The following is a 27,932-nucleotide window of genomic DNA, read 5'->3' as shown; positions in this document are numbered from 1 at the left end:
GGTGGACACCAGCGGCAGTGACCCCCAGCAACATCTGGAGCTCCAGCACTGCAAGGGGCAGGAGGGAGCACTCACATCTGGAGCTCTTGAATACCAGGGTACACAATCTCCAGCACCTTGGGATCCACAGGTCCACATCTGGAGCACCTGCCAGAAGATCACGCCTGCAGCATCAGCACCGCTGGAGGTGAAGGACAACATCTGGAGCTCCGGCAGGAACATATCCACATCTGGGGCTCAGCTCTCAGGAGGCAGACGGCAGACCCCATCCCTGGCACAAGAAGCGAGTCCCAGTCCTCGCCCTCGTCATGAAGGCGGACCCTCAGCACGTGAAGACCCTTTATGAGGCCCGGGGCTTCCTGACGGCGGTGCCAGTGCTGGACCCGGAGGAGCTGGAGGGCACCAGGAGGGCCTTCGAGGCGCTGGAGGAGGAGTTTGGTAAGTTCAGGGAGGGCAGCCTTATCTCTCGTGGCTTGTTTCTGAGCACCTTGCGTCATGCTTGCACCTTGCTAAGAGGTACATGCACGTGGCAAAGCCCCAAGCCAAATTCATGAAGTCACGCAAAGCCACTTTGCGTCGAGTGGCTTCACAAATATGGAGTACGGCAACGCCGCACCAATCGCTACGTTGCATTACTCTGCGCCCAGAAGGCGTTGCATGGGCGTTGCGTGGTTCATTGGTTTTTACGCATTCCCAGATTTACAAGGACTTGTAAATCTGGGAATGCGTCAAAATGCTACGCCTCCCCAGGTGAGGCTGTGTTTATTTCTTCTTGTTTTTCCTCTTTCCATGTGCGCTTCTTTCTGCTGGACACCTAGAAACAGGAAAAAGACTCTACGGAGTGTTTATGTAACACAGGCTCAAGGGTGCCGCGTTGGCGTCAGGCTGCAGAAACGGCGCCAGTGCAGGAGAAAGGAAAGGAATGCACATTATTGGATGAATATGGCGCACTCCTGCCCTTTCCCAGTGGCGTAGGGCAGCGCAGGGATTTTTTTTGCTGTGCTGCTCCGTGCCACCATTCCCATATATAAGCCCCTCGGTTTAGAGGCTTCTCGGTGCAGAGACTAAGCCCCCCTCCTTGTGCCCCCTGCAGGCTGGGTATAAACTGGGGTGGCAAGGTGAGCAAAAGAACGATGGATTTGACTCAGATCTCTTGTCTGGGGGGTGAATGTTTGATTTGCTCTGCGTTCCGCCCATCATCTGTGTGTCTTTTGCTTCCTCGCCCCGCAGGGAAGGAGCACACCCAGTACAGCCTGCACAACGCCCACCTGCGCCTGCCGTGGGTGCTGGGCCTCGCCACCCACCCGCACGCCCTCCGGGCCATCACCGCCGTGCTGGGACCCCACGTGATCCTGCTGGACTCCAGGTTCATCTGTAAATACCCGGCCTCCGACGTGCCCCACCGAGGGAACAGCGCCCCCTACGTGGCCTGGCACCAGGACATCAAGTAAGTCAGACTGCGGGGTCCTGGCTCCAGGATGGGGGGGGGGGGGGGGGGGGGGAGGGCCCTGCTGGTGTGAGGTGTCTGTCTGAACTTCAAGGGTAATGCCAAAGGATGACATTCCTGCCACCTGAGCCTGGCGCGGTGCGATTAACGGGCGCCCTCGGGGTATCACAGGGTGTTTAATACAGGGGCGGGTTGGCAGGGGCACACACAGGGTAGATTACAACATCTTTCGTCTAGGCTAGTACAAGAGGGCATGGGGCTGGCTGCACTACCAGACACACTGTGCCATCCTGTGCCCTCATGTGCCATACTGTGCTCTCATGTGTTATTCTGTATCATCATGTGCCATCCTGTGCCCTCATGTGTCATCCCGTGCCCTCATGTGCCATCCTGTGCCCTCATGTGCCACCCTCTGCCCTCGTGTGCTATCCTGTACCCTCTTGTGCCATTCTGTGCCATCCCGCGCCCTCATGTGCCATACTGTGCTCTCATGTGTTATTCTGTATCATCATGTGCCATCCTATACCTTCATGTGCCATCATGTGCCATCCTGTGCCCTCATGTGTCATCCTGTGCCCTCATGTGTCATCCTGTGTCCTCGTGTTCTATCCTGTGCCCTCAGGTGCCAGCCTGTGCCATCATGTGTCATCCCGTGACCTCGTGTGCTATCCTGTGCCATCATGTGTCATCCTGTGCCCTCATGTGCCATCATGCCCTGGGGTTTGCGGATGTTTGGCTGACAGCGTCCTCCTCCTTTTACTTCCAGGTATTGGGGCTTCGAGGGGGGCCCGGTGGCCTCAGTGTGGCTTGCCCTGGATGACGTAGACGCAGAGAATGGTGTCCTGCAGGTTATTCCAGGTATGGATACAATTCTATAGTCAATGCAGCATCACAACAGCCTGGAGCTTTAACACTGACTGGCTGAGATTGGGGGATGGGCTAATACTCTACCAGTGAGCCTCAATGTAATCACCTAGGAATCTGGGACAGGGCTAACAGCACTGGAGATAGATAGAGAGGCCATCTCTTTACCATTGAGCCCCGTATCGCGACATAGGGATCTGGGACAGCGCTATACAGCATGGGAGGTAGGCCATCTGTTAACAGGGAGCCTCTTTGTCGTGACATAGGGACGTGGGAGAGAGTTATACAGAGTGGAAGATGGTGCATTCATTCACAATGAGTCCGAGTCCAGACAAGCAGGGTGTGCAGCAGGCTTATATCGAAGCAAGTCCTCAGTGGTGTTGACAAATTGTCTGCGTCTCTATCGGAGCCCACTGCTGTCCTGACAGGGGTGTTGTCCTAATACAGAAAGTCTGGAGATAGAACTCGGGCTCCACCCGCGGGTCCTGGCGCCCTCAGCACCACGAGGGCCACACCTATATCTCTGGATGGAGCAATTCCATGCTGCTCTGCGCGCGCGCCCTTGTGTTATCAGAGGGATCCGTGCCAGGCTCGGATTGGTAAGGGGGCACTCGGGTAAAGGTCGGGGCAGAGGGGCTGAGAAGAAGTGGCCGCACTTGCATTCAGATGTGGTTCTCAGTCTGAACTAATCCATCAACACAGAGTCCTGGCAACATTTGCATTTTTTTTTACTTTAGTGAAGTTAAGAAAACACGTTGTTTTTTTTATAGAAGCACCCATCTTCTTTTTTATAGCACTTAACATTCTGATGCAGTGTTTTAAAAAAAGACCCAATTTGCAAATGTGGGCCACTTTACTTTAGGGCGCCCGGGCCAACTTTTTTTTAGAACCCATCCAACCCTGATCCGGGCTTGTTTGTACAGCTGGGAGCTGGGGCCGGGGGACATGGGGTCCTAACAGAGAGACGCCCTATAGGTTTCCACAGGCGGAGATGTCTTTGCCTGTAAACATGGGCACCACAGCTTTGAAAGAGTGATATTGGACAGGGTTGGTCAGACAGGGCTCTACCGGTGACCCTCTTGTCTTCACCCAGATTAGTGTCTGAGGCTGGACTCGTGGGGGCTGGTCGAGGCCTCGTTGGAAGCTCCCCGGTGTCCTCACGGGGGGTTCTAGTGTTCAGAGATGGCTCTATATTTACTCAGCTGCCGTGGTCCTCTGTTAGATGGGAAACATCCTTCACCACACACTCTGTTCATGCATGCCTTTACCACGTGTCTTTTCCATGCATGCCTTTACCACGTGTCTTTTCCATGCATGCCTTTACCACGTGTCCTTTCCATGCATGCCTTTACCACGTGTCCTTTCCATGCATGCCTTTACCACGTGTCTTTTCCATGCATGCTTTTACCACGTGTCCTTTCCATGCATGCCTTTACCACGTGTCTTTTCCATGCATGCTTTTACCACGTGTCTTTTCCATGCATGCCTTTACCACGTGTCTTTTCCATGCATGCATTTACCACGTGTCTTTTCCATGCATGCCTTTACCACGTGTCCTTTCCATGCATGCCGTTACCACGCGTCTTTTCCACGCAGGTCCCTTTACCACGCATGCCTTTACCACACAGTCTTTTCCATGTATGCCTTTTCCACACACATGCCTTTATCATTCGTCTTATCCAATTCAGATGCCTTTACCACTCATGCCTTTACCACACATGCCTTTACCACACATGCCTTTACCACACAGATGCCTGTTCCACACATGCCTGTTCCACACATGCCTTTACCATGTAGATGCCTTTACTACACAGAAGCCTTTACCACACAGAAGTTTTTACCACTCATGCCTTTACCACACATGCCTTTACCACTCATGCCTTTACCGCTCATGCCTTTACCGCTCATGCCTTTACCACTCATGCCTTTACCGCTCATGCCTTTACCACCAGATGCCTTTACCACACATGCCTTTACCATGCAGATGCCTTTACCATGCATGACTTTACCACGCAGTCTTTCCACACATGCCTTTACCAAACAATTTTTTTCCCACACAAATGATTTTACCACACATGATAATTATAGGTAAGTGTGTGTATAATTATTGTGGGTGTGGCCTACGACTTACACCTCCTTGTAGACAGAGGCGGGGTCTGGATAAGTACCCAGGCCAGGAATCAGGGCCCCCAAATGTGGGCCACTTTACTTTAGGGCGCCCGGGCCATCTTTTTTTTAGAGCCCATCCAACCCTGATCCGGGCTTGTTTGTACAGCTGGGAGCTGGGGCCGGGGGACATGGGGTCCTAACAGAGAGACGCCCTATAGGTTTCCACAGGCGGAGATGTCTTTGCCTGTAAACATGGGCACCACAGCTTTGAAAGAGTGATATTGGACAGGGTTGGTCAGACAGGGCTCTACCGGTGACCCTCTTGTCTTCACCCAGATTAGTGTCTGAGGCTGGACTCGTGGGGGCTGGTCGAGGCCTCGTTCAAAGCTCCCCGGTGTCCTCACGGGGGGTTCTAGTGTTCAGAGATGGCTCTATATTTACTCAGCTGCCGTGGTCCTCTGTTAGATGGGAAACATCCTTCACCACACACTCTGTTCATGCATGCCTTTACCACGTGTCTTTTCCTCGCAGGTGCCTTTACCACGCGTCTTTTCCATGCATGCCTTTACCACGTGTCTTTTCCATGCATGCCTTTACCACGTGTCCTTTCCATGCATGCTTTTACAACGCGTCTTTTCCATGCATGCCTTTACCACGTGTCTTTTCCATGCATGCCTTTACCACGTGTCTTTTCCATGCATGCTTTTACCACGCGTCTTTTCCACGCAGATGCCTTTACCACGCGTCTTTTCCACGCATGCCTTTACCACACAGTCTTTTCCATGTATGCCTTTTCCACACACATGCCTTTATCATTCGTCTTATCCATGCAGATGCCTTTACCTCTCATGCATTTACCATGCAGAAGCCTTTCCCATGCATGCCTTTACCACGCAGATGCCTTTACCACTCATGCCTTTCCCACGAATGCCTTTACCACACATGCCTTTACCACTCATGCCTTTCCCACGAATGCCTTTACCACACAGATGCCTGTTCCACACATGCCTGTTCCACACATGCCTTTACCATGTAGATGCCTTTACTACACAGAAGCCTTTACCACACATGCCTTTACCACACAGAAGTTTTTACCGCACATGCCTTTACCACCAGATGCCTTTACCACCAGATGCCTTTCCCACACATGCCTTTACCATGCATGACTTTACCACGCAGTCTTTCCACACATGCCTTTACCACACATGCCTTTACCACACATGCCTTTACCACACATGCCTTTACCATGCAGATGCCTTTACCATGCATGACTTTACCACGCAGTCTTTCCACACATGCCTTTACCAAACACATTTTTTCCCACACAAATGATTTTACCACACATGATAATTATAGGTAAGTGTGTGTATAATTATTGTGGGTGTGGCCTATGACTTACACCTCCTTGTAGACAGAGGCGGGGTCTGGGTGAGTACCCAGGCCAGGAATCAGTGCCCCCCTCACTCCAACCCCCCTTTCTTTTGCAGGAAGTCACAAACAAGGTGTCCTGGAGCACCGTGCAGCGATGACCCCGGGGAATATGCTGTCAACCAATCAGGAGATTCCGCGGCACCTGGTGGATGCAGAGAAGGCAGTGGAGTGTCCTCTCCAGGCTGGGCAGATGTCGGTGAGTTCACAGCGCTCTGTCATTTCCTGGACTCATGTCTCACATCTGTGGTTATTCCCACAAGCAAACAAGGGGTTACCGCAACATCACAAAGTAACAAGAAAAGCCATAATACTCCAGTCCGGTGCATTGTGGGTGTCAGGCAGACCAGTTATTCACCCCAACTTATGAATGAGGCAGCTGGTAAGGGGGCGGGCCAAGACATCCATCAATCTAAGGCACCACCCTTCCCATAGTGAGCCTTTCGTATACATTATAGTGTACTCACTACCAATGTTCCCTCTAATTTTTTTCCTCTGTGTGCGGTAGTGGAGGGTCTCTGTGCGCTGCAACCATGGCTATGTGCGCCAGGAACCAGACAACGCGCGTGTGCCGTGCCAAATATCACTCTAAATATTTACTTTAAAAAGTTAAAAGATGGTGCATTTTCACACATACAGTGCCACGTTAAGGATCTTAAGGTCAGTTTGCAAATTGGATAAACACACCATTACATGAATTAGTTACACAGACAAGTACACTTCAGGTTTAGAAAAGCACAAGACTCCAGTGGTGGTACCATCATTAGATTTTACTAAATATTCTTAACTGGAGCACTGTTCATTGGGTGGGGAAATATTGAGAGCCTATACAATATCACATGTACACAATAAGTTGCAAAATTATATAACATATTTACAATTTCATGTGAGAGCTGCTGAGTAATGTTGGCCTATCCCACCAGAGATAGTTTGTAAAACGTAGACATCCAGGCAAACATGGACTGTGGGAGAGAGCCGTTCAGACATGTCAAGTGGCATCACTAGATGGGTGACAGGGTTGCTTCTCACGGCGATCCTTGCCATTTTTCCAGTGCTGATAAACTCTATCAAGGTCAACTTTCCCATTCAGGAGGTAGGCCTTTGTCCTCATCAGCATATCCAAATGCTTCTGCTCTAGTCTATTCCTCAATTTACTCTTGATAGTATTCATGAGGCTGAATCCTCGTTCACAATCTGCACTAGATGCTTGAAACGTTGCGCAGACATCAACAAGCTGAGACACAACACTATACTGAGCAGCATTGCGTACAGTGAAATTCACCAGGTCTCGAAAGGTGGTAAATAACCCACCCTTTACATGTTCTGCCACCACATATTTATAATCTCTGTATTGCCGAACAACATCTTCTGGTGTTTCACAATCACCCAGGACCAAGACATTTTTATACTTTTCAACAAGTCTTTGTATATTCTCAGTCCCAAAATCAAAATGTGATTGTGTTGCCATTGCCTGCATTTCAAAACTTGCCCATTCTTTCAGTTCATCTTCTGGGAACCTTTTTTGCATGTGCTCACAAAGAAGGGAAACAAAGGACAAAATAGGTCCACTGTCAAACTCTTGCCTTTCCTTGTACAACACAATCAAATCTCTTACATTGCTGCTCCAAAAGACAGTGTCCCCCAAATATTGTTCCTTAATTTGGCCAATCTTTGCTCTTGCATACTGTACAGCTTCAACAGTAGTCAAAGAACTTTTTTGGAACAGTTTGCACAAAGCTGCAAATTCACTCAGAATGTCATTAAGTACTGCAAGGGAAATACGGTAGTTTGAGTCAGATAGCTTTTTGTAACAATATTTAGCAACTGGATCATTCTCTTCAACTTTTTCATGCTCAAAGTACTTAAGAACAGCCTCATAATTCCGAATGAGTGCACCAACTGCAAAATGCCTTGAAAGCCACCGGACTTCATTCAATGGTCGAAAAGAGACCACTTCACAATCAGTGACTGATGCCATTTCATCCAGCTTGGACTTCCTTGCAGGAGATCTGGAGAACACAGTGTAGACAGTCCTCAATAATGTCTCCATCTCTTTAATCATTGGAACCCTCTTCCAGGCATCATCAACTCCCAAATCTTCTCGGTGAGCGACACAATGCTGCTCAACTAGATGGGGAATGGATTGTTTAAGGCGAGTAGCAACACCGTTATTTTTACCCAGCATCACAGACGCACCATCGGATGTGAACATGACCATTTTCATGAGGTCCAGTTCATTGGCAGTATAGAATTCCTTCACAGCAGTAGTGATAGCCTCAGCATTACAACTAGTCAGCTTCACTATGCCGCCAAACAGTGTTTTGTGCTCTGTTGAGGTTACAGGTCGGAACTTGAAGTACAGGATGAGCATTTTTGTAACAGAAATATCTGTGCTCTCATCAATTATCAATGTGTGATACAAAGCGTTACGAAGTTCTGCCATAGCTTCACAGTGTATCACGCTATTGATGGCCTCAAGGAACTCAAAGGCATAGTTCTTGCTCCTCCAGCTGTCTGGTATCTTCACATACAAAGCTAGGTGGTCATGGATGTCTTGTACAGATAACATTGAAGTATTCATCTTCACTGCCAGCAACACATTGTTGATGAGAATCTTTATCTCCTCAGGCAGGGATCTTTGTCGTTCAACTACTTCCATTCTATTTGCTTTGTCAGTGGCAGTTTCTGTCAGCATTGCCCGCACTCCAAAACCAAACCTGGCAGCAGCACTTCTGTTTCTCAATATCACCATGGCAGACTCGTGAACTTTGCTAATTAGATGGCGTTTCAGGTAATCCAGTTTCTAGCCATCACTCCATTTCTTCCCTGTAGAAAAGTCCCCAACAATCTTGGCTTCGGCACATGCTTTGCAAATCAAGCCCACGTCTGGACTGTATTGAAATAGTTCCCCAAGTTGCACGCGAACCTTGCTTCGTAATTTCTGTGTCTCAGCCTCCACAATTTCTTTCATCCACTCTTCCTTGAATACAAGGCAACATTTCTTCCTTTGTGGTGAAGCATCACACTCTGTAGAAGGTACAGCTTTGCGCTTGAACATATTTGTGATAACTGGGTTTAGCCTGCTATGCCACAAAGCCTGCAAAATAAAGGAACACAGCTAAAGTTGATGCCTATGCTCATGATTGCAATCTGTCACATAATACAGAGGCATTGCCGGCAAAACGTAGAGTGTAATTACCTGGATTTCTGTCCACTGCCTTGCCCTTTCCAACTTAAGTGATGCACTGTCCGTGGAGCCTGCAATAGAAGTAAAGATTGTTATAGCACATTGTGAATTTGTGATACAGCAATATACCATGTGCACCATAAAGGAACTCTACCCAACAATTACCTGCTCTGCCTGTACTCACGTATTCCCGTTCAAATGTGTGGGGTACGGTCTGCGAAACCTACAACAGAAGAAAACATGGGTAAGGTATGTTGTTATATTACAATGTAAAAGATGGACCACAGTTTAACTCTACCAAACAAGTACCTGCTCTGCTTGTACTCGCGTATCCCCGTTCAAATGTGTGGAGTACTGTCTGCGAATCCTAGAGCAGAAGAAAACATGGGTAAGGCATGTTGTTATACTACAATACACAAGAACACAAGATGCACCACAGTTTAACTAAACCAAACAATTACCTGTTTGTTCTGCCTGTACTCCCGTCTGCCTGTACAACTGTATTTGTAGCACGGTCTCACAAACCTGCAAAAGAAAAGGGGTGCATATTGTGAATCTATTTACCCAGCACCCCCAAAATCCAATGTGGAACATACACAGAATTACCTTGTCTTTGTGGGTACTCACGCCTGACCATTCAAATCCAAATACCTTACAGACTGCAAACCTGCAATTGAAGACAAGATGGTTAGCAAAGGCTCTAAGAGTTACAAACAATGAATGGGATTGCCCAGATACTCCATTAGGAAAAACGAACAGATAGTTACCTGGGATTCCAGTTTAGACAAATAACCACGTGCCCCTGTGCTTCATTATTAGCACCCATTAGGCTAAACCTATCTGCAGCTACCCACACAATCCAGCCACTCTCCTGCATTTTCTTTACCTTTTGCCATGTCAATGTTTTAACAGATATGTGTCCCATTCACACACATTTGCATGTAATCACATTTACAATAGACCATGGGTACTTGCAAATATTTGATGGACCATCTGCAGAGAGATCTGATTTTTGTCTAGTGGAAGTTTTGACTCATTATAAAGTAGCGGAGGAGCGGGTACAGCGCACTGGGGCGTGCTGCACAATTGTTCAATGCAGCAAGTTTAAAAAGTTTTATATAGCGCAAACATGATCCAGAAGGATAATAGAGCGCTTTACAATAGGATGGAAGGGAGGACATAAATGCAATATCGAGCATCGAGCGGGAAAAGGAAAGTAATACAATAGCAGTAATTACACAAGTTACATAAAAAGAGTAAGTAGTGCTTTCTCTTTTTATAACCTTCCTCCTTTGGTGCACTCTGCCCCTCCCTGCTTATTGCTGTGACTCCTTGAATACGTAATGTGTGACTATCGCATTCATTTATTTATTTTATTAAACTTTTCAGGAGGTACTGTACACCACAATTTACAACCGGGTCACTCCATCCTTAAAATGTGCTCCTGTGCACCTTTTTTTTAACTTGCCGCTCTAAGGTGGGCATCAACATCTTTAATGTAAATTAAAGAAGAAAAAAAAGACAAAATGACTGTCACAACGTGATGTATAAGGTTGCACTTGTGATGACAAGACATATTTAGAAGTATCATTGTCTTCAACTATGTTTAAAAAATGCAATACGTTCGGAAAAATAAATATTTAAAAGCATTAAAAGCATTTATTTCAAGGTAATAGCTTTCCTTCTGATGTTTTCGATACCTAATTTTCAATAGCTGTATTTTAGCTTCTTATGACTGGATCATGCATCCACCCATCCATCCACCCATCCATCAATTCTGCATCCATCCTGCATCCATCATTCATTCATGCATCCACCCATCCATCCACCCATCCATCCTGCATCCATCATTCATTCATTCATGCATTCATCCATCCACCCACCCATCCACCCACCCATCCTGCATCCATACATCATTCATCCACCCATCCATCGACCCATCCATCCACCCATCCATCCTGCATCCATCATTCATGCATCCACCCATCCATCCTTCATCCATCATTCATTCATGCATCCATCCATCCACCCACCCATCCTGCATCCATACATCCACCCATCCATCATTCATGCATCGACCCATCGATCCACCCATCCATCCTGCATCCATCATTCATGCATCCACCCATCCATCCTGCATCCATCCTGCATCCCTCATTCATTCATGCATCCACCCACCCATCCATCCTGCATCCATCATTCATTCATGCATCCATCCACCCATCCATCCTGCATCCATTATTCATTCATTCATGCATCCATCCATCCACCCACCCATCCATCCACCCATCCACCCACCCATCCTGCATCCATACATCATTCATCCACCCATCCATCATTCATGCATCGACCCATCCATCGACCCATCCATCCACCCATCCATCCTGCATCCATCATTCATGCATCCACCCATCCATCCTGCATCCATCATTCATTCATCCACCCATCGATCATTCATGCATCGACCCATCCATCCACCCATCCATCCTGCATCCATCCTGCATCCATCATTCATTGCATCCACCCATCCATCCTGCATCCCTCATTCATTCATGCATCCACCCACCCACCCATCCTGCATCCATCATTCATTCATGCATCCACCCATCCATCCACCCATCCTGCATCCATCATTCATTCATGCATCCACCCATCCATCCACCCACCAATTCTGCATCCATCCTGCATCCATCATTCATTCATGCATCCACCCATCCATCCACCCATCCATCCTGCATCCATCATTCATTAATGCATCCATCCATCCACCCACTCCTCCATCCACCCACCCATCCTGCATCCATACATCATTCATCCACCCATCCATCATTCATGCATCGACCCATCCATCCACCCATCCATCCTGCATCCATCCTTCATGCATCCACCCATCCATCCTGCATCCATCATTCATTCGTGCATCCACCTATCCATCCTGCATCCATCATTCATTCATGCACCCATCCATCCATGCACCCATCCTGCATCCATGCATCCACCCACCCATCCTGCATCCATCATTCATGCATCCACCCATCCTTCCTGCATCCATCATTCATTCATGCACCCATCCATCCACCCATCCATCCTGCAGCCATCATTCATTCATGCATCCACCCATCCATCCAACCTGCATCCATCATTCATTCATGCATCCACCCATCCATCCGCCATCCATCATTCATTCATGCATCCACCCATCCATCCACCCATCAATTCTGCATCCATCCTGCATCCATCATTCATTCATGCATCCACCCACCCATCCATCCTGCATCCATGATTCATTCATGCATCCACCCATCCATACCGATATGTTGTGGGTATTAAATTGCTTAATAAACGACAATATTGGAATTAGAATTAGTAGAGGGGATCTTATGTTATCATTACACCTGTCAAATGTCTGCATTGTTACTTCATTCAGCGTGTTTAAGAGTTTAGTGAAAATTGTTTTCTGCACAGGAAAATGTATGTTTATTTCGGTTTTCATACTTTTACAGACTGTCTTCCTCTGTTCTAAGTGAAATCTTTTTGTCATCTGCCTGGGGCTTCTTATCTCTGTGTTCTGGGAAGTGCGGGCGGGTTTTCTACACAGTAATATAAGTGCTCAGGAGCGCGTCTGGAGCTCCCGGACTTGTGTTCCCCTCTCACCCCACCTCGCCAGAGGCATAACTTCAAGCAGGATGGGATGAATATTCTAAAAGATGCTCAGCTGAGGTGAGGAGTACTCCGCCGCTCGGACCACCGCAGGCGTGCCTCGGCCCCTGTGAAGATGCCTACTAGCGTTAGTGGTGCCTGCTGCACGCCACCTTCGGCCTGCTAGGTGCTCTGTGCAGAGGTATAATCGTTGGTCCGTGGCCTAGGGGTTAACCAACTTGGGGCCGGGCTGCTGCCTGCAGCTGTGACCGTGTGTACCAGCCCCGGGGAAGGCGCCTGCCTCAAACAGAAGTGAGTGTAAAATTAAACATCACTTATACCTCTGACATCATTAAACAATCGGTGCTCCTAAAAGCGATGTCCCTTTGCTCATTAGATTTACAGCAGCCGAGTATCAAGAAAGGTCATGCTTTTTATTTTACGTTTGTCTGAGCGGGAGAAATGAAAGCGGAAATCCCGTTCAAAGTGCCGAGAGTAAGTCTGCATTCAGTGCCCCATCGAACGATGATGGGTGCTTTCAAATGAGAAGATCACATCTTTAAAACAGTCCCCACCCGCCCCCTTCTCTCCCCGCCCCCGCTATAACAGTCATCTGCCCGCAGCCTCACTTTACTTCCAAAATAATGCAGCAAGTCTGCAAATCGGGCAGATTTCCCTAAAAAGCCCACAAGAGGTGTTTTGAAACCTACTGCATTGTTTTGTAAGTAAAGCCAGGCCAGCTTCTGGATCCGATCTTCACGAATCTCAATAACTTTAAAACTGAGACACCCATTTCTTACCCATGGACTGATCACTTTTTGATCCCCATGCACTGGCGTCTCAAATCCACTCCGACGCAAACACCTAAAGCCAGGACACTTGCGCGCCGCTGGCACAAGCTGGTACCCGAGATATGGGAAGCTAAGCTGAGAGAATCCACCCCCCTCCCCTCTCTGGACCCCAAAACGGCGGATAGAGAATTTAACGACTGGCTCACCCATTCCTTAGAAGATCTCATCTCCCAAACGAGCACGCTCAAACATGCCAAGAGGATCAACCCCGCCCCTTGGTATACCCCTGCACTAAATGCCCTACGAAAGGAATGCAAAAAGTCAGAACGGTTATGGAGGAAGGACAAGTCCGCAAATAAAAAAGAATTATTCCAGACAGCCATGAGAACATACAAAATGGCACTCCGCAGAGCCAAAAGCGTTTTCTATGATGAAAAAATAAAAAATTCTTGCTGCTCCGCCAGGGAGACTTTCCTTATTCTTAAAGAGCTCCTTCAAGTCCCTGACCCCCCTGAGAAACATCTGAGCCCCAAAGAAGCGGAGGACAAATGCATCAACTTAGCCTCATTCTTTGATGAGAAAATCAAAAAGATTCTCGCCTCCCTCCCTGCTACCGCTGCCGTTTTTAATGAAGGGGAAAACGGCCTCTTCCCCCCGAACCCCCGGAAACCATCCCCCCCTCACCTGCCTTCATTCGGACCGGTTACCAGGGAGGAAGTAGCCACCACTCTTGCTTCCATCAAGAGTGGCGCCCCTAGCGACCCGGTGCCTATACGGTTCCTAAAAAAAATCATCCAGACCATAGTGCCCCCGCTGACCGCATTGATAAATACCTCCTTACTTCAAGGAGAAGTACCGCCGAGCTGGAAAGCGGCGGTAGTCAAGGGTCTCCTCAAGAAACCTTCCCTAGATCCAGCAGATCTATCTAATTATAGGCCCATCTCCCTCCTCCCATGGGCGGGCAAGGTCGCGGAGAAACTGGTCAACAAAAAACTGTCTGAGTTCTTGGAAACCAACCATCTGCTCAAGAGCTCTCAAACCGGTTTCAGACCAGGCCAAGGCACTGACACCGCACTCCTGGCAGCAGTGGAGAAGGCCAGAGACATTCTGGACACGGGAGGATCAGTGGCAGTGATCCTCCTAGACCTCAGTGCGGCTTTCGACACTGTCAGCCACCAGGTCCTTATCCAACGCCTGGGGAATGTCGGAGTGAAGGACAAAGCCCTGGAGTGGCTGGCGTCATTTCTCGACCAACGTTCCTTCCAAGTCTGGGAAAGTGACAGCCGCTCTCCTACCATCCCTCTCCGGTGTGGCGTGCCCCAGGGCTCGTCACTCAGCCCCACGTTATTTAACGTGTACATGGCCATACTGGAGGAAGTGGTTACTCCATTTGGAGTAACCATCATCAGTTACGCTGATGACACACAGCTGGTGGTAACGCTCTCCCACCCCAAGCAAGACCCCTCGGACCTCCATGGCTGCCTCTCCAAAATTCATCAGTGGATGAATGACTCTGCCCTGAAGCTCAATGGGTCAAAAACGGAGATCCTACTCTTGGGGCACAGAGAGATCTCCCTTCCCCCATACACCTGGCCTGCCTGCCTTGGTGAACCACCTTCCCCCAAAACTGAGGTGAAGAGCCTAGGGGTATGGCTGGAGAAAGATCTCACCTTTAGGACACAGGCAAAGAAGACGGCCGGCGTCTGCTTTGGCCTTCTCAGGTCATGCAGGAAAGTCCTCCCCCTGCTACCTTTTAACTCCCGGAAACTGTTGATCCAGGGCCTGATTGTGGCCAGGCTGGACTACTGTAATGCCATTTACTTGGGAGCCCCGGAAGCAACCTTTTACACTCTGCAGAAAATTCAGAACGCTGCTGCCCGGATGCTCACGGGCACTCCAGCCAGAACATCCGCGAAACCCGCCTTGATGAAGCTGCACTGGCTGCCGGTCAGGGAGAGGGTGGTGTTCAAGGCTCTCTGCCTGGCCCACAAAACGCTTCACGAAGAAGGTCCTCCAATCCTCAAAAACTGCATCACCCCCTATAGACCGGCCAGAGCGCTCAGATCGGAACACGAAAACCTCTTAGTGGTACCGAGAGTGAAGAAAGCCCGGGCTGGAGGACGCCGATTCTCGGTGCACACAGCCAAGCAGTGGAATGTGCTGCCTCTGAAACTTAGAACGGAACCTAACCATCTTCGGTTCAGAAAGTCACTTAAAACCCTTCTCTTTCCCACATCCTCCTAATCTCTTGCTCTGTGCCCCCGTCTGACTACTAGGTATAGCGCTGAGATACTCCCGGGTGATTACGCGCTCTATAAAAACCTTAAATAAATAATAAAGCGAGGCTGCGGGCAGATTGAGTGCTTTTGTTAAATATCCATGTTAATCGCAGCTCGTGAAGGGGCTGCGATTAACATGGATACTTAACAAAAGCACTCAATCTGCCCGCAGCCTCGCGTTACAAATATAAAACCGACAGTGCGTGTGTACATTACTTGTCATCTTTACAGCGTGCACCACAGGGCGGCAAAACAAAAGCGAGCCCAGCAAAAACAAAAGGCCAGCAAGTGGCCTCATTAGAACACTTACCTCTGCTCCCCAGAATTCAGTCACTCCAAAGTGGTCACTTCCGCCGCCTTCGTCCACAATCAGGAAATGCCCGTTTTTTTGCGCCGCGCGCCTTTTAAAAGCGGCGGCGGCGCGAATAATCTCGCGGGATGTGCCCTCTGTGCCCTCTGTGCGCGCTCCACACATGGGACTGCACGCTAGGGGGTAGGGAAGTGCGCGCGCGCGCGGCCGCGCGCGTTCCTGGGAACAGTGCTCACTACCCCCCTTAGGGGTGCCCATGTACTGTGCACTCCCTGTACTCACAGCTCCCTCTGAGGGTGCACCAACACTGTGTACTCAGAGTTTTCTTTAAGGGTGCGCCAGCACTGTGTAGTCACAGCTTACCCTGGGGTGCACCAACCTATGTACTCACAACTTCCTTTGAGGGTGCGTCAGCTCTGTGTATTCTGTACTCACAGCTTCCCCTGGGGTTGCACCGGCACTGTGTACTCACAGCTTTCCCCGGGGTTGCGCCAGCACTGTGTACTCCCCCCTTCCCCTGTGGTTGCACCAGCACTTTGTACTCACAGCTTCCCCTGGGGTCGCACCGGCACTGTGTACTCACAGCTTCCCCTGGGTTTGCACCAGCACTTTGTACTCACAGCTTCCCCTGGGTTTGCACCAGCACTGTGTACTCACAGCTGCCCCTGGGGTGGCACCAGCACTGTGTACTCACAAATACCCCTGGGGGTGCACCAGCACTATATACTCTGTGTACTTAAGGTTGGTGTTCTCTTAGGGGAGCTCTAAGTAGCCACAGATGCTCTTGAGTGTGCATCAGGATTGTGAACCAACAGTTCTCCCTGGGGGCGCACCAGCACTATGTATTCAGTTCCCCTTGAGGATTCTCCAGCACTCCATAGCCCCAGAAACCCCTGGGGTACAACAGCAAAGTATACTCACAGCCTCCTTGAGGGTGCACCAGCAGCGCATTCACAGATCCACCTGGGGTGCACCAGCGCAGTCTCCTCACAGGTCCTCCTTTAGGTGCACCCACAATGTGTACTCACAGCTCCTTCACTGAGTGCACCCAAACTGTGTACTCACAGCTCCTCCTCTGTGTGCACCCACACTGTGTACTCACAGCTCCCTCTGAAGGTGCGCCAGCACTGTGTACTCACAGCTCCTCCATTGAGTGCACCCACACTGTGTACTCACAGCTCCTCCACTGAATGCACCCACACTGTGTACTCACAGCTCCTCCACTGAGTGCACCCAAACTGTGTACTCACAGCTCCTCCATTGAATTCACCCACACTGTGTACTCACAGCTCCTCCACTGAGTGCACCCACACTATGTACTCACAGATCCTCCTTTGTGTGCACCCACATTGTGTACTCACAGCTCCTCCACTGAATGCACCCACACTGTGAATGCACAGCCCCTCCATTGAGTGCACCCACATTGTGTACTCACAGCTCCTCCATTGAGTGCACCCACACTGTACTCACAGCTCCTCCACTGAGTGCACCCACACTGTGTATGCAAAGCTCCTCCTTTGTGTGCACCCACACTGTGTACTCACAGCCTCCTTGAGGGTGCACCAGCAGCGCATTCACAGATCCACCTGGGGTGCACCAGCGCAGTCTCCTCACAGGTCCTCCTTTAGGTGCACCCACAATGTGTACTCACAGCTCCTCCACTGAGTGCACCCAAACTGTGTACTCACAGCTCCTCCATTGAGTGCACCCACACTGTGTACTTACAGCTCCTCCACTGAATGCACCCACACTGTGTACTCACAGCTCCTCCATTGAGTGCACCCACACTGTGTACTCACAGCTCCTCCTTTGTGTGCACCCACACTGTGTACTCACAGCTCCTCCTCTGTGTGCACCCACACTGTGTACTCACAGCTCCCTCTGAAGGTGCGCCAGCACTGTGTACTCACAGCTCCTCCATTGAGTGCACCCACACTGTGTACTCACAGCTCCTCCACTGAATGCACCCACACTGTGTACTCACAGCTCCTCCACTGAGTGCACCCACACTATGTACTCACAGCTCCTCCTTTGGGTGCACCCATATTGTGTACTCACAGCTCCTCCACTGAATGCACCCACACTGTGAATGCACAGCCCCTCCATTGAGTGCACCCAAACTGTGTACTCACAGCTCCTCCATTGAGTGCACCCACACTGTGTACTCACAGCTCCTCCACTGAGTGCACCCACACTATGTACTCACAGCTCCTCCATTGAGTGCACCCACATTGTGTACTCACAGCTCCTCCACTGAATGCACCCACACTGTGAATGCACAGCCCCTCCATTGAGTGCACCCACATTGTGTACTCACAGCTCCTCCATTGAGTGCACCCACACTGTACTCACAGCTCCTCCACTGAGTGCACCCACACTGTGTATGCACAGCTCCTCCTTTGTGTGCACCAACACTGTGAATGCACAGCCCCTCCATTGAGTGCACCCACATTGTGTACTCACAGCTCCTACATTGAGTGCAGCCACACTGTGTACTCACAACTCCTCGGATGTGTGCACCAACACTATGTACTCACAGCTCTCTCTGAGGGTGTACCAGCACTGTGTACTCACAGCTCCTCCATTGAGTGCACCCACACTGTGTACTCACAGCTCCTCCACTGAGTGCACCCACACTGTGTATGCACAGCTCCTCTATTGAGTGCACCAACACTGAATGCACAGCCCCTCCATTGAGTGCACCCACATTGTGTACTCACAGCTCCTCCATTGAGTGCAGCCACACTGTGTACTCACAACTCCTCGGATGTGTGCACCAACACTATGTACTCACAGCTCTCTCTGAGGGTGTACCAGCACTGTGTACTCACAGCTCCTCCATTGAGTGCACCCACACTGTGTACTCACAGCTCCTCCGTTGAGTGCACCCGCACTGTGTATGCACAGCTCCTCCGTTGTGTGCACCCACACTGTGTACCCACAGATCCTCCATTGAGTGCACCTAAACTGTGTACTCACAGCTCCTCCTCTGTGTGCACCCACACTATGTACTCACAGCTCCCTCTGAGGGTGCCCCAGCACTGTGTACTCACAGCTCCCTCTGAGGGTGCACCGGCACTGTGTACTCACAGCTCCTCCGTTGAGTGCACCCACACTTTGTACTCACAGCTCCGTCTTTGGGTGCACCCGCACTGTGTACTCACAACTCCTCCCTTGTGTGCACCCACACAGTGTACGCACAGTCCCCCTAGGCATGTACCCACACTGTGTACTCACAGCTCCTCCACTGAGTGCACCCACACTGTGTACTCACAGCTTCCCCTGAGTGTGCACCCACACTGTATACTCACAGCTCACCCTGGGCATGCACCCACACTGTGGACTCACAGCTCGCCCGGAAGTCCACCCACACTGTGTACTCACAGCTCCTCCTTTGTGTGCGCCCACACTGTGTACTCACCGCTCCTCCTTTGTGCACACCCACACTGTGTACTCACAGCTCCTCCTTTGTGTGCACCAGCACTGTGTACTCATAGCTTCCCCTTGCACTCACAGCTCCCCGAGGGGTGCACCAGCACTGTGTGCTCACATCTTCCCCTTGCACTCACAGCTCCCCGAGGGGTGCACCAGCACTGTGTACTCACAGCTTCCCGTGCACTCACAGCTCCCAGAGGGGTGCACCAGCACTGTGTACTCACAGCTTCCCCGGGTACACGCAGTTCCATGAGGGATGCACCAGCACTGAGTACTCACAGCTTCCTCTTGCACTCACAGCTCCCTGAGGGGTGCACCAGCACTGTGTACTCACAGCTTCCCAGTGCACTCACAGCTCCACGAGGGATGCACCAGCACTGTATACTCACAGCTTCCCCGTGCACTCACAGCTCCACGAGGGATGCATAAGCACTGTGTACTCATAGCTTCCCCGTGCACTCACAGCTACCCGTGGGTGCCTCCACACTGTTTACTCAGATGTGCCACTTTGGGTGCACGAGCAGTGTGTACTAACAGCTCCCCTTGGGGTGCACCATCACTGTGTATTCACAGCTCTCCCTTTGGATGTACCAGCACTGTGCACTCACAACTCCCCCGGGGGTGCACCAGCACTGTGTCCTCATTGCTCTCCTCTGGGTGCACCCACGATGTGTACTCACATGTACCCCTTTGCGTGCGTCCACTCGTAGCTCCCTCTGTGGATGCACCAGCACTGTTAACTCACTGCGCACTCACAGCTCCCAAATTGAGTGCACCAGCACTGTGCACTGACAGCTTCCCCGGGTGTGCACCAGCAATGTGCATTGACAGCTTCCCCTGATGTGCACCAGCACTGTGCACTGACAGCTCCCCAATTGAATGCACCAGCACTGTGCACTGACAGCTCCCCAATTGAGTGCATCAGCACTGTGCACTGACAGCTTCCCCCGGTGTGCACCAGCACTGTGCACTCACAGCTCCCCAATTGAGTGCACCAGCACTGTGCACTCACAGCTCCCCAATCGAGTGCACCAGCACTGTGCACTCACAGCTCCCCAATCGAGTGCAGCAGCACTGTGCAGTGACAGCTTCCCCGGGTGTGTACCAGCACTGTGCACTCACAGTTCCCGAGGGGTGCTCCCACACTGTTTACTCACATGTTCCCCTTTGAGTGCACAAGCAGTGTGTACTCACTGCCCTTGATTTGGGTGAACCATCACTGTGTACTCAAAACTCCCCCTATGGATTCTCCAGCACTGTGTACTCACAGCTCCCCCGGGGGTGCACCCCTACTGTGTCCTCACAGGTTCCCTGTTTTGGTGACTCAGTACAGTGTACTCACTGCTCTCCCTTTGGGTGCACTGGCACAGTGTACTCACTGCTCTCCCTTTGGGTGCACCTACACTAGGTACTCGCAGCTCCACTTGGGGGTACACCAGCACTGACTACTTAGAGCTCCCCTCAGGGTGCACCCACACTGTGTCCTCACAGATTCCCCGTTTGGGTGCACCCACACTGTGTACTCACAGTTCCCCTTGGGGTGCCTCAGGACTATGTACCCTGTTTCCCCTTGAGGTGCACCTCAGGTGGCTGCCTCTCTTTTCTCTGTCCGAAATCCAGTGCTTAATTTGCACCTGTGTTTCCGGTGCTTGGCACCGGCACTTATCTGTAAACATAGGCACATATGTCTGAGAAACCACCACATGGTGGCAGTGTGTGTGTATTTTTAACCAATGTTCATTAGCGGAGCACTAAACGATTTAAGATAGTTTTAAAAGAAATGATGAAACTTAAAGATAAAAAGGTGACTTGGGCAGTGCCAGCTGCAGTGGACCAGTGAGTAACACATTGGGCGCTGACACTTACGTTTTTGGCAGATAAGCACTGCTCATATCCTACATTTCTCTCTTTAGATCCACGACGGGCTGACAGTCCACGCCAGTGAACCGAACACGTCCCACAGACGCAGATGTGGCTTCGTTATTCGCTACGTCCCCACCACAGCCTACCCCGTGGAGGTGAGTACATCCCTCTCCTGCAGACTGTCTGAGCGTGGTTGTGTGTCAGTGGGTTTATTAGAGGACAAGTGTGACAGTGTGGATTGTATGTGTTTGTGTGTGTGCATCCATGCACGTGTGTGTGTGTGTGCATGCATTTCTACTCGGTACTGTGTGTGCATGCAACTTCAAAGAACCATTCACTGAGTAAAGAGTAACCACCCTTTCCCTGGTCTCTCTGATGGATCCGGTCTGGACCCCAGGTGCCACTTCCTTCTGTATGGGCAGAAGAGGCCTTCTGATGGACTGAGGACCTTATTTATGAGAGCCCTGTATCACTTTTGCACCACGTAAAGTGGCAGGGCTGGACAGGGACAGCAAACCAGCCCTGGCAATTGTGTCGGACCAGCCTCCGAGGGAGAGATAGGGCATGGTGGTGGGAAACACTGCTGCTACGATTTTGTTACTGGGGGCCGTTATTTCTGCAAAACCTTCCCTCAGTAACAAAAACGGCCCCCACCAGTCTAAAACCGGCCCCAACCTTTCCGGCCCACTGGGGAAACGCCCGGTGCCCAATGGGCCAGTCCGGTCCTGTAAAGTGGTACATATGTGACGCATGGCTCTCACACAGATTTATGATGCCACACAAGGCCTCCTTACGTTGCTTTGAGTTGCCTCTTAAATCACGAGGAAGGCGGCGCAGCGCAATTGCTGTGTCGCATTCCTCTGCTCCCAGGAGGCGTTCGATAGGCATTGCTGTGGGTTTTTCCACCCAACACCCAAGGAATTTGATGTTGTGCCAGATTTACAAAGTCATGTAAACCTGGGAAAGGGCAATTATTTATGCCTCCCCATGTGAGGCATAATGAGGGGAAATATGTTTATATCTCCTATTTTTTTGTCTTTCTATGTTTGCTGCATTCTGCAAGCAAACATAAAAATATGAAAACGCCTCTTAGGATTGTGTTTTTTGCAAGAAGGTGCCCCTTCCTGCACAAAAACAATCCTGCATGCAACAGAGGCACCCTTGCACCATGGTACGTTGCCCGAAACAGCACCAGCGCAGGGAGAAAGAACAGGAATGCACCCAATTGCTTAAATATGTGGCATTCCTGTCCTTTCACTGTGCCGTAGGGAAGCACAGCATTGCTGCGCTGCCCTACATCACAGTCCCATACATAAGACCCATAATCCTTAGCTTGCTGAACCCGGCACCTCAGTTTGGGAACCGAGGCTACTCCATTTAGGGGATGCGCTGGAGGCAGCTTCACTAGTTCAAGATGTGCTCCAAGACCTCAGCTTGCGCTGCAGAGCTTCCTGGGTCAGGAACAGGTTCTACTGCAGTTGATGTTCTGCCTCGCGTCTACCAATAACAGAGGGACAGATGTTACATCCCTCATCTCTGCAGCCTGCAGAGCAACCCCATCCTTTGGGATGAAGGAATTGAGGTCAGAGGCTGCTGCTGCAGCATTGGTGTCTAGGTTTGCATATGCGACAAGCCCCGCCCACTGAGATGCCACGGAGCCAGACCCTCTTGGGAAACTTGTTTGTAACAGAACAGCATTGTCGGACATCAGGCATTTTTAATAGTTAAAATAGGGGGTATATTGGTGAAAAAATCATGCAATGCGGCTAGCCGTCTTGCTCTGTGCTCGGCAAAGTGCACAAATGCGCCGTATTTTACATTATATGGCACATTCCTGTCTTTTCCTTGCACTGGTGCACAATGTGCTGCCTACCGCCAACACAAGCAACACTTGCGCGCCGTGGTGCAACGGTGCCTGAATAGCAGACAGGATCGTTTTTGTGCAGGAAGGGGCACCTGTCTGCTCAAAAACAATCCTCAGGCATTTTCCCCTTTCTGTGTGTACTGCAGAATGCAGCACACACAGAAAGAGGACAAAATGAGGCAAAATTAAGATATTTCTCCTTGTCGCATTACTAGGTCTACTACTAATGGTAAATCTGGGAATGTGCCAAAATCCATGGGTGATACGAGGGAACACACATGCTCCCCCCATGGAACGCTTCCCTATAGCAGAGTAATGCTACGCAGCGATTTGCGCTCCAATGAGTTTGTCTAGATTTACCAAGCCACTCAAGACCACGAAAGGTTACCTTGCGTGGCTTGATAAATCTAACTCAAGATGCATTGCTCTTGCATCCCATTGCGTGGCACGAGGGCGACACAACTCTTTGATATATTTGGACCTCAGTTTTGTGTATTATTTAGGTTTGAAGGTCGGATCTATTTGGGAGTTTGGTTAGCCTTGGGGGTCATTTTTGTTTTGGAGGGAAGTTATTTTGGAGCTTAATTTGACGATGAAGGGCTTTAGATTTTGCAAAAAAGTTTATTTCAGTGGACACTTCCTTGTGGCTGGTTTTATGGGCTTAACCCCATGCGCGCTGCAGGTTTTCCCGCTGTGCGCTGATTTTTTCAAAAAGCCGCGGTTCGTCATGAGCGTGGAAGGGGTTAAGCCTTGGAAATTAGATACTTTTTGAAGTTTTTGGATATTTTCTTTTCAGAGTGTATTTTGGGACTAAGTCCTTCTTGAAGGTTTAGTTTGTTTTTGGAAGGCATTTCATTTTGAAGGGGTAAAACGTAATTTGTTCTTGTATCCTAGTTATGAAGTTTGGTTCTGTTATGACATAATCTAGAAAGTTCAAAATCACATTTTCCATGTACTTCTTAAACTGGGTATTTCTTGACCATACACAGACACTGAAGGGGCTTTTCTAAACAAACCTTGTAATTAATATCAATTAGACATAAATCTGTCAGCATATTAGTATGGAACGTCCCCTTTTACTATGGCTCTGTTATGTCTTCAAATATGCTTTCATTCTGATTTCTTAATGTATATTTGAATATCCCACTTAGAGCCGTAAGTACTAACACATCTACCCAAAGACAGGCAATGGGTAAAACACTTGGCTAACTCTACCTTAAATTTATCAAATGAATCAAACTTTGAAATGTTATCAACAAATTGTAAAAAAATCAAATTGCAAAGAAATGCATTTAAATATTTGTCATTGAAATGGTTATAATTTAACAATACCTCTGTCTTTTTTCATCAATGTCCTAGTAAACTCTAGCTTTTTAGAGTGGAAAAACCCTGTTAACGCCCTAAAACTATTAATACATGAAAGCATGTTAATCCTTGAAACTTAATCAGAATCTTGAGAGACCACCATGTAGTATATATCTAAAGACTGATGCCTTGAATGCAGTTTGTTGTAGACGGATTACTACTTGAAGGCCATGTGGACTAAGGGTCTTATTTAGGAGGCCTTGCAAGAGTTTTGCGCTTCCGTTGCGTCGCTTTTTGTGATGCATCGGCCACGTAAACAATGCCCCCTGTTGCGCCCTATTTACAAAGAAACGCATCTAAGCAGATGCATCACTTTGTAAATCCCTGTGCTACATTATACCTGTGTCAGGTATAATGTATGCGGGGGGGGGGGCATTCCCACAAAAGTAAGCCTTGTAGAAGTAACGCAATGACATCTATGAAATTTTACTGTGCCACTTCTAGGACGCAATTGCATCAATATCTTACGCCTGCCTCACAGCAGGCGTAAGACTGAAACAGGTCCTTTCACATAGGGCTTGCTCCATGTGAAAGGACACATTGCTGGAGTTGCGTCACTTTTGTGACACACTGCAGCCAGCGTCACTTTTGCGCCTACATATATGTCAGAAATACTGACGTATCTGTAACTCCTTGCGACATGATGCGTCATACAGTAAATATGACAAATCCATCATGTCGCAAGGAGGGCGCTGTGAGAAGTGACGCAACGCTGCTTTCACACAGCGATGCGTCACTTCTCATAAATGAGGCCCTAAACGTTTTTGTCTTGACAATGCACTGTTTTAACAAATGAGAATACAGCAAGAGTGGCAGCAATTCTTGTCTGAGTCTGAAGGTGAATAAACGTTTACGTTAGATATGAATAAGAAATAATATATAATTTTTAACTCTTTTACTGTCACAAAGACGTACTCCAGATTGGTAATGTGTATAACATGCACTGTTCACCAATGAAGATATCGGTGTATTAAATTCTATCAAAGTTCAAAGATAGAAGTTGCTAGAAAGGCCTGATGAAGGCTCAATAGAAATGTTCTTTGAGCCAAAACTGCGGAGAGAGTGTGGCGATGGATAGTTTGGTCCTTCTCAAAACACTACATACATACATTCTTCGGAATTGCATAGGTTTAACACTTTGTGGTAAAACACCTTCTGAGAATTGTGGAGCCAAGTAGGTGCATGTTTAGGTTGTTATGGATGGAGGCAGGTTTGAATGTCAGTTGTGGGATTTAAATAGGTTTGGTTGTTAGTTATGTAAGAGCGGCAGGTTTGAAGGTGAGTTGTGGGATTTAAATAGGTTTGGTTGTTAGTTATGTAAGAGGGGCGGGCCGGTTTGAAGGTTCAATAGTTTGGGGATTTAGATAGTTTTGTTTGTTAGTTATATAAGATAGGTAGGTTTGAAGGTTCAATAGTTAGGCGATTTAGATAGTTTGGGTTGTTAGTTATATGAGAGAGGCATGTTTGAAGGTTCAATAGTTTGGGAACTTAAATAGTTTTGGTGGTTAGTTATATGAGAGAAGCAGGTGTGAAGATCAGTTGTGGGATTTAAATAGTTAAGGTTGTTAGTTTTTATAAGAGAGGCAGGTTTAAAGGTATAATAGTTTAGGGATTTAAATAGTTATGATTGTTATGGTCATTAGTTATATAAGAGAGGCAGGTTTAAAGGTTCAATCGTTTTGGGATTTAAATAGTTTATGGTCGTTAGTTATATAAGAGAGGCAGGTTTAAAGGTCCAATAGTTTGGGGATTTAAATAGTTATGGTTGTTAGTTATATAAGAGACGCAGGTTTAAAGGTTCAATGGTTTGGGGATTTAAATAGTTATGGTCGTTAGTTATATAAGAGACGCAGGTTTAAAGGTTCAATGGTTTGGGGATTTAAATAGTTATGGTCGTTAGTTATATAAGAGAGGCAGGTTTGAAGGTTCAATGGTTTGGGGATTTATAATAGTTTTGGTTGTTAGTTATAAAAGAGGGGCACGTTTGAAGGTCAGATGCAGAATTTAAATAGTTATGGTTGTTAGTTATATATGGGGGCAAGTTTGAAGGTTCAATATTTTGGGGATTTAGATAGTTTGGGTAGTTAGGTTGTCCTATAAGAGAGGCAGGTTTGAATGTTAGATAGTTTGGGGATTTTGCTAGTAGGCTGTTTTGAAAGAGAGGGAAGGTTTATGGTTAGTTATTGTTGCAGAGTACACATTTTAGAGATTTGCTTGATCATGCCCTTTTCTCCCTCAATGCATGACACCAGTGAAGGTCCTATATGACAATGTCTTGCATTCTCCTACGTCTGAATGCCCTCATTCTAATGCACTTCTCTCCTCTCTGATTCCAGGACCCCGAGCGCCCACGCTCCTTCCCCGCCACCGTGCTTGTTGCAGGAACAGATGAATTCCAGCACTTTACAGATCATGCACCCAACTTTTTCTCCAAGACTTTCTGACACTTGTGCAGAGCATCATCAGGAGACGAATTCCTCTCTTTGTGTAGTTCATTACTGCCAGTAATAGACTACTGCATGGTGCAGGTTCATTCCTGATCTCAGATGGAGCCTTATAGGTTCAAATATGTATTTCCTCTTTTTTAACATCTTGCAGTGAGCCTCAATATTGTCTACAATAATGTTCTGATGGTAGGCCAATAGGTGCTTCAACTATTACTATGAAACAAACAATTGCAATTTCAGAAATTGATAATGTGAATTTCTTTTTGCACTGCATTGCAGTTTCAGTAGAAAACACAAGCCTGCATCCTGTTTTGGAATCTCAGCTGCCTGACTATATGTAATTCTTTTTTATTAAGGTTTATTTATGCTAAACATACAGCTGGTAGACAGATTTACAATCAAAAGTGCAAATGTCTTTTTGTATTCTTTTTCTACAAAAGTAAAATAAAAATGTATCAATAAACTTTGGATAACAGTACCACTTTTGATTTTCAACACATCTAGATGATTCCAGGTTAAGAAATATGTAACAAGGAAGCTGGTCTCATTTTAAGCATGAATTTGGACACATGCCTGTACATAAGGAACTTCAATATAGAAGTCTCATTGACTGAATATATATATATATATATATATATATATATATATATATATATAGATATATATATATATATAGATATATATATCTATATATATATATATATATATAGAGAGAGAGAGAGAGAGATATATATATATATATATATATATATATATATATATATATATATATATATATATATAGATATAGATAGATATAGATATATGCAGTCCACAAGTTCCGGTCATGAAATCACGGGCTGTCATGGGCGGTCCAAAGTCAGGATACCGGCAATCCTCTGTATTAATACCACAAGTCCCTTTG

The 27,932-nt window shown here is 48.2% G+C and overlaps 2 protein-coding genes across 2 annotated transcripts; one reads left to right on the top strand and one right to left on the bottom strand.

Moving 5' to 3' along the window:
- Positions 1 to 27,491, top strand: LOC144819276 (L-threonyl-[L-threonyl-carrier protein] 4-chlorinase-like). The gene is made up of 6 exons (XM_078677241.1): positions 1 to 438; positions 1,231 to 1,447; positions 2,214 to 2,305; positions 5,908 to 6,047; positions 21,403 to 21,507; positions 26,918 to 27,491. The coding sequence occupies exons 1-6, from the start codon at positions 309 to 311 to the stop codon at positions 27,023 to 27,025; spliced, it is 792 nt and encodes a 263-aa protein (XP_078533367.1). The 5' UTR covers positions 1 to 308; the 3' UTR covers positions 27,026 to 27,491.
- Positions 6,837 to 8,906, bottom strand: LOC144819275 (E3 SUMO-protein ligase KIAA1586-like). The gene is given in 1 exon segment (XM_078677240.1): positions 6,837 to 8,906. A coding segment is annotated over 1 exon segment (2,070 nt).
- Positions 27,492 to 27,932: the final 441 nt, after the last annotated feature.

The sequence above is a fragment of the Lissotriton helveticus genome, chromosome 2_1 (genome assembly GCF_964261635.1).
Source record: "Lissotriton helveticus chromosome 2_1, aLisHel1.1, whole genome shotgun sequence".
NCBI lineage: Eukaryota > Metazoa > Chordata > Amphibia > Caudata > Salamandridae > Lissotriton > Lissotriton helveticus.
Note: the sequence above shows the minus strand (reverse complement) of the source record. Positions and strands in the feature narration are given on the sequence as shown.